Below are 7,037 nucleotides of genomic sequence, written 5' to 3'. Positions count from 1 at the left end.
CTGGATTGTTGTAATGGTTGGGGAAGAGAAGTCGTTTGACAGGGGAGAGAAAATAATGTTAAAAAATTGTTTACACGGTGAACAGTAACCGTGTATATATGCACGGTTACTGTTCATTTTGCAAGACGTCGTGTATATATAGACATTTTTACATGAATTGATGTGGAAGAATTTTGGGGTAAAATGTATAAATTGGAGCCCTTTTTGTATTTTAGATGAGTATCCACAAGCTGGTGTGGATGCTCTGATCCACACAAAAACTTTATATCAAAATACTTTAAACAATCAAACAGTAAACACACGCATAGAAACTGACGGTCACAGATCAAAAGTGAAAAAAATAAAAACGGCGAAAATGGGTAATTACCCATAAAAAAAAAACTATTTAGTTAGTAGCATCCGTTTACAAACTATATATATTTTTAGCAACTCGAGTCTTAAAGACTTGATTTTGGGCCCCTAAATCGAGCGTCTAAGACTCGATTTTCATGGGTTGTTCTTGTCTGATGTGGCACTTTTTCCACGTGGCGTCTAAATGAAAATCGAGTTTCTAAGACTCGATTTACATTCAAAACAAAAACAAAAAAAACCACAAGGGCAGCAGGAAAACCACAACAACGCGTTCATCAGAAAAGAAAGGAAAAAAAAAAAAACCAGAGAAGAATGTGAACATCAGAGAAGAAAGAAAAAAAAAAAACCCCAGATCGCACCGCGAAGAAAAAAAAAAAAAAAAAAAAAAAAAAAAAAAAAAAAAAAAAAAAAAAAAAAAAAAAAAAACCCAGATCGCACCACGACTTAGGTCGCCGCGCGATCGAGGTCGCCGCGCGACCTGGGTCGCGGTGCGACCTGGTCGCCGCGCGATCGAGGTCGCCGCGCGATCGAGGTCGCCGCGCGACCTAGGTCGCCGGCCTGGATCTGTCGCGCGCGGCCTGTGTCGCCATTCCTTCTTCTTCTTCTTCTTCTCTTTCTTTTTTTTTTCTTTCTGCCTTTTTCTTCGCTGTTTCTACATTTTGGGTTGCATTTGGGGTCATTAGTATTTTATTTTTGGGTTGGAAATCGAGTCTCTAAGACTCAATTTCCATGTAGACGCCATCTGGACAAACTGCCACATCAAATATGAACAACGCATGAAAATCAAGCATTAGAGTATCGATTTAGGGGCCCAAAATAAAGTCTTTAAGACTCGAGTTGCTAAAAAAATATATAGTTTGTAAACGGATCCTACTAACTAAATAGTTTGTTTTTTATGGGTAATTACCCATTTTCGCCAATAAAAACTCAAAACTCAAAAAGCTTCTTACCAAAACACTTTTTAAGTAACCAGTTAACTACACAAGTAGACTACGCAGTCACACGGTAAAAGAGAGCTTATCAAAACAGAAAACACTAGACCAGCATAAACTAATAAACACACACACACGCGATGAAAGCTTTGAGCCACCGTCCCACACTTTTACAGCTTACCCATAGCCCAGTTCTCAGCCCTTAATTCAAGAGGAATTTTTGTTTTTATATATAATTTTTATTTGGGCCTGATTGTATCCCGAAAGACAGACCCAATTTTTTTTTTTTAAAAGATCAATTAAGGCCCAATAAAACTACTAGTATCGAAGTCGGGTCTCTTCCAAAAAGACCCGAATTCCTCATTTACTCTCTCTCTCTCTCTCTAAAACCCTAACAAAGCCTCCCTCTCTGTTTTTCTCTCTTTGATAATCGAATTTCAGGTATATTAATTTTCGAAATTTTCTTTCACTTCTAAGAAACGATTCCTTTTGTTTACGTGTAAGAATATGCTTAGTGTTTGATTTTTGGAATTTGAATTTGCTTATTTAGCTGGATATGTTATTGTCTTAATGGTTTCTGATTTGATTTTATTTATTTATTTATTTATTTTTTTCTGGTTGAAGCTAGAGAGAGATTGGGTTTACTTCACGCATTGTAGTAATTTTATGATAGAAATAGCTTGTTGATGTTATACCCATTGATGTAATAAAGTTATTGTATTGATACCCTTTTGAGTTTTTGAATAATTTTGTTTTAGTAAAGAAAATTAGATGGATGCTAAATTGTCTCTGTTGTTTTTTATTATATTAAATTAGATGGGGTTGTGGATTTTGTTTCTGTGTAGTTATGAATGAAATTTAACTTTACTTTCACTTCTTATTGTTGTTGTTGTTGTTGTAGGGTGATTGCTGCTGAACCTTCAAGATGGTGCAGTATAATTTTAAGAACATTACTGTGGTTCCAAATGGGAAGGACTTCATCGACATAATTCTGTCCCGTACCCAACGGCAAACACCGACAGTTGTCCACAAAGGCTATGCTATCTCTCGCCTCCGCCAATTTTATATGCGTAAAGTGAAGTATACCCAGACAAACTATTATGACAAGCTCTCTACCATCATCGACGAGTTTCCTCGGCTTGATGATATCCATCCTTTTTATGGAGATCTTCTTCATGTGCTCTACAACAAAGATCACTACAAGCTTGCCCTTGGCCAAATCAATACTGCAAGGAATTTGATTAGTAAGATTGCTAAAGATTATGTCAGGTTGTTGAAGTATGGTGATTCATTGTACCGATGCAAGTGTCTGAAGGTTGCTGCTCTTGGTCGCATGTGCACTGTCATAAAAAGGGTTGCTCCTAGTTTGGCTTACTTAGAACAGATCAGACAGCACATGGCTAGGCTACCTTCAATTGACCCAAATACTCGGACAATCTTGATTTGCGGGTATCCCAATGTGGGCAAGAGTTCCTTCATTAACAAGATCACTAGAGCTGATGTGGATGTCCAGCCCTATGCTTTCACCACAAAGTCGCTCTTTGTCGGTCATACAGACTATAAATACCTAAGGTATCAAGTCATCGATACACCTGGTATTTTGGACCGGCCTTTTGAGGATCGCAATATTATTGAGATGTGCAGTATCACAGCTTTGGCACATCTTCGAGCTGCAGTGTTGTTCTTCTTAGACATCTCAGGGTCTTGTGGATATACCATTGCACAACAGGCTGCACTTTTTCACAGCATTAAGTCTCTGTTTATGAACAAACCTTTGACTATTGTATGCAACAAGACTGATTTGCAACCACTTGAAGGGATATCAGAGGAAGATAAGAAGTTGGTCATGGAGATGAAAGCTGAAGCTATGAAAACAGTGATTGGTCAAGGAGGTGAGCCTACTGATGACCAAGGGGTGCTGCTGACCATGAGTACTTTGACTGAGGATGGGGTAATTGCTGTGAAAAATGCAGCTTGTGAGAGGTTATTGGATCAGAGGGTTGAAATAAAGATGAAATCCAAAAAGATAAATGATTGCTTAAATCGTTTTCATGTTGCGATACCAAAGCCACGGGACCAGAAGGAAAGGCCACCTTGTATACCTCAGGCAGTTTTGGAAGCTAAAGCGAAGCAAGCAGCAGAGAAGGAAAAGAGGAAAACTGAAAAGGATTTGGAGAATGAGAATGGTGGTGCAGGTGTATACTCTGCTAGTTTGAAGAAGAATTATATCTTAGCTAATGATGAATGGAAAGAAGATGTATTGCCAGAAATTCTTGATGGGCACAATGTGTATGACTTCATTGATCCTGATATTTTACAAAGGCTTGAGGAGTTGGAACAAGAAGAAGGGCTAAGGCAGGCAGAGGAAGTTGATGATGATTTTGAGATGGATGGCAAGGAATTGACTCCAGAAGAGCAACAAGCATTGGCTGAGATTAGGAAAAAGAAAAGCTTACTCATTCAACAGCACAGGATCAAGAAAAGCACTGCAGAGAGCCGGCCTATTGTACCAAGAAAATTTGACAAGGACAAGCAGTTCACAACCAGGAGAATGGGAAGGCAGCTATCTGCTTTGGGGCTGGATCCATCTAAGGCCATTGACCGAGCCCGTAGTAGGTCGAGGGGTCGGAAGAGGGAGAGGTCACCTGATAATGAATGTGGTGATGCTATGGATATTGACGTGGACACACCTAACAAGAAGCTGCGAATGAGGTCTAGATCCCAATCAAGGTCAGTCTCACGGCCACCGGGTGAAGTTGTCCCTGGAGAGGGCTTCAAGGACTCTGCTCAAAAGGTTAAGGCACAAAAGCTTGCAAAGAAATCTTCCAAGAAGAGGAACAAGGATGCACGTCGTGGTGAGGCAGATAGGGTAATACCTACTTTGAAACCAAAGCATTTGTTCTCTGGGAAGCGGTCTACCGGAAAAACTGATAGACGTTGATTTACTAGAGGTAAATCCATGTGCATTGCCTTTTCATTTTCACTTGAGTCCTTTTCTTTTAACGCACTCATGATTTTTCTCATTGCTTATCTATATATATTAAGATTGCATTTTTTTATTGATATTTAAGAGATCTTTACATTGTTTAATAACTAGTATTTACACTGTATGTTGAATGTGTTGGAATATTTTTTTTTAAAATCATAATTTTGATTAAATGGTCATTCATTGAATGATGAAATCGGTTTTATATATTTATAATTCAATCAATATAATAATATCTCATAGATGGATCAGATACATTTCATGAGTTGGCAAATTCATGCTAATTGTTTAAAGATAATTCCGTACGTTGGAGTCTTTAAAGCTATCAATTGTTTCCTTATTGGCTGAAGTTATTGCTTTAAAACGTTTTGACCACTAAAAGCAAGTTATGATATTTCCGTTTATATAATTCAATGTTTCTTTAGCCTATATGAAGATGCAGCCATGTCCAGTTTTGGGATGAGAAAATCAATTTTCTTACGTGCACCATTTTCATGTAAAAAGAAAACTCCCTACATTTTTGCTGAGTTAAAAATTCTAGTTTCATGAAAATAATATATCTATGTATATAATATATTTCTGGGTAGAAGAAAAATATTGTTGAGAGCCTCCTATCCTACAAGCTGTGTAGGCTTGTAAAGATAATTAGCAAGGTGGCTGGGTTGTTGTATCCTGGGGGCGGCATGCACAATATTAGTCTACTACACCGGTAATCCTGTAGACGTGTGCATCGTCTCAAGACAATGACACGGTCCACACCTCAACCTTGCCATCTAAAAACATTTATGAATTGACGGTAATTTGCTTCTGATGCTATGAGATTAATTTAAAGCATCATCAAGGTAATATCTCTCAATTGTTCTCTAATTTTATCGTTTATTCTAATTTATGTGAATTTTAATCATTTATATGTTATGTTGAATGTTATGAAATTCAATTTATTCATTGATTATTGTTCTTAGGAACAACAGAATGTTCATGGTTTCGCTGCGTGCCTGTGCTCTGAGGCTTCAGGTGCTTTTTTTTTTCCTTCTCCCCTGCATGCTTTTGGAACAGATGTATCTGTTTTAAGATTTTCAGATTATACGGATGCTGGTAAATAGGAGGATGCCAAAGCTGTCAGCAGCAATGATTGGGTTCTTGATTGAACATGTGTTGATGATGGTACTCACCTTTCTTGTAACTTGGTTCTACTTTGAGTCATTTTAGTCATCAAATCATTTTATGCATAAAATTGCTAAAACATCAGACAATGTAACCTATTTTATCCGAGATTCCTAGGTAAAGAATATATATATATATATATATATATTTATATATATATATGAAAGTTCCCTTGATGCTTGATTATTATTTTTTTGAGAATCAAGTGCAGTGTCTGTAAATTTTTATTAAGCTCTTTGCCGTGCATCCATTGTATGGAAAAGTTTGGTATGTTGATTACCTTCAGTTTCTTAAATGCTAATATCATATCAATAGGTGTAAGGTGCACTTTTTTTCTTCCTTTCCCACAAAATTCTTTTGGAATCAAGAGCATCCCCTTTTATTTTCCTCACATGCAAACCAGCTTATATCCTTTATTGGATATGGCTAAATATAAGAAATTGTTCTTGCATTGGAATATTTTTTAGCCATGTGGAATAATCTCATGCTGCTTACATTCTTGCATGGGCTGTTTAACCCTTAAGAAAGGCAATTGGAAGAGCTTAGAGGTCAGGTTTATTGACTACTTTTCCCATTCTAGGCTTTATAATTGACATCATATTATGATATTAGAGATAGGAATTTTCAAAATCTTCAGGAGGTTTGATTTCTTTAGAGTAATAATCAAGATGCTTTTTTGTACAGGGCATGTTGGTTCATGGTTCGTGGAGACAGCATTCCTTGGTTTTACTTGCAGTCAAGAAAGAATTTTGTTCCATCAATACTTTGGTTTGGCTGTAGGTTGCACACTTCTTGACCATGGCAGCATATCAGCAGATTTTTGTTATCTTCTTTCTTTTAGCATAATGTTGAGGCAATTTTGAGTTTGAGAAACGCTTTAAATTATAAATTTTCCTAGCATAATGTGTATGAGTTCACAGATGAATTTGGCTTAATTGCTGTTTGTTAGATACTCCAAGAGCCAATTCAAATTATGTTTTCATCTATTACCGTTTTGAAACAATTCTCTGATTCAGTCAAATTCTTTGCTTGGTTGTTTCTCTTAATCTTGTAAATACATATAAGTTTGCAGATGAATTTGGCTTAATTGCTGTTTGTTTGATACTCCGAGACCCAAATCAAATTATGTTTTCATTTATTACTATTTTGTAACAGTTTTCTGATTCAGTTACGGTAGCACCTGAAGTGTCCTACCTTGCAATGAATGGAAGATTGTACAAAGATTTTATCAGGTTAAATAAGCCATATCTTGGATTTCTTTAAGAAAGAAGAGGGTCCAGAGTAAGGTAATACATAAAATCAACAATGAAATGGTCCACTATACATGAGCAAGATATATGACAACTATTATGCTATCATTCAGATACTACACTATGCCTGTCTATATAAGAACATAAAATTATGAACTTTTCAGTATTTTTTAACCTTTTGTAATTTTATCGCATACTCTCTTTTAAAAGTTTGCATTTTTCACATGATTATTCTAAATTTTTAATTGTTTAGGGGTCAATACTGGCATGCATGTTTGTGCCTTAATTGGTATCAATCTAACATTACATGGGGCTCATATAAGGGGGTAGTGTGTTATTTACGTGTGTGTGTGT

At 36.5% G+C, this 7,037-nt stretch overlaps 1 protein-coding gene across 6 annotated transcripts; it reads left to right on the top strand.

Moving 5' to 3' along the window:
* The first annotated feature begins 1,605 nt into the window (after positions 1-1,605).
* On the top strand, positions 1,606-6,471 carry LOC115994613 (nucleolar GTP-binding protein 1-like). 6 transcript variants are annotated; one of them, XM_031118815.1, is made up of 5 exons: positions 1,606-1,724; positions 2,185-4,234; positions 4,901-5,111; positions 5,232-5,433; positions 6,118-6,471. In XM_031118815.1, the coding sequence occupies exon 2, from the start codon at positions 2,209-2,211 to the stop codon at positions 4,222-4,224; it is 2,016 nt and encodes a 671-aa protein (XP_030974675.1). In that variant the 5' UTR covers positions 1,606-1,724; positions 2,185-2,208; the 3' UTR covers positions 4,225-4,234; positions 4,901-5,111; positions 5,232-5,433; positions 6,118-6,471. The 6 variants fall into 6 exon arrangements, with proteins under 6 accessions (XP_030974675.1, XP_030974674.1, XP_030974676.1 ...); XM_031118814.1 differs by having other exon boundaries at positions 4,893-5,111; XM_031118816.1 differs by lacking the exon at positions 4,901-5,111 and having other exon boundaries at positions 5,241-5,283.
* Positions 6,472-7,037: the final 566 nt, after the last annotated feature.

Source organism: Quercus lobata, chromosome 6 (genome assembly GCF_001633185.2).
Source record: "Quercus lobata isolate SW786 chromosome 6, ValleyOak3.0 Primary Assembly, whole genome shotgun sequence".
NCBI lineage: Eukaryota > Viridiplantae > Streptophyta > Magnoliopsida > Fagales > Fagaceae > Quercus > Quercus lobata.
Note: the sequence above shows the minus strand (reverse complement) of the source record. Positions and strands in the feature narration are given on the sequence as shown.

Excerpts from the sequence above, each read along its gene's own strand:
- LOC115994613 (XM_031118816.1), top strand. The coding sequence starts at position 2,209 with ATGGTGCAGTATAATTTTAAGAACATTACTGTGGTTCCAAATGGGAAG.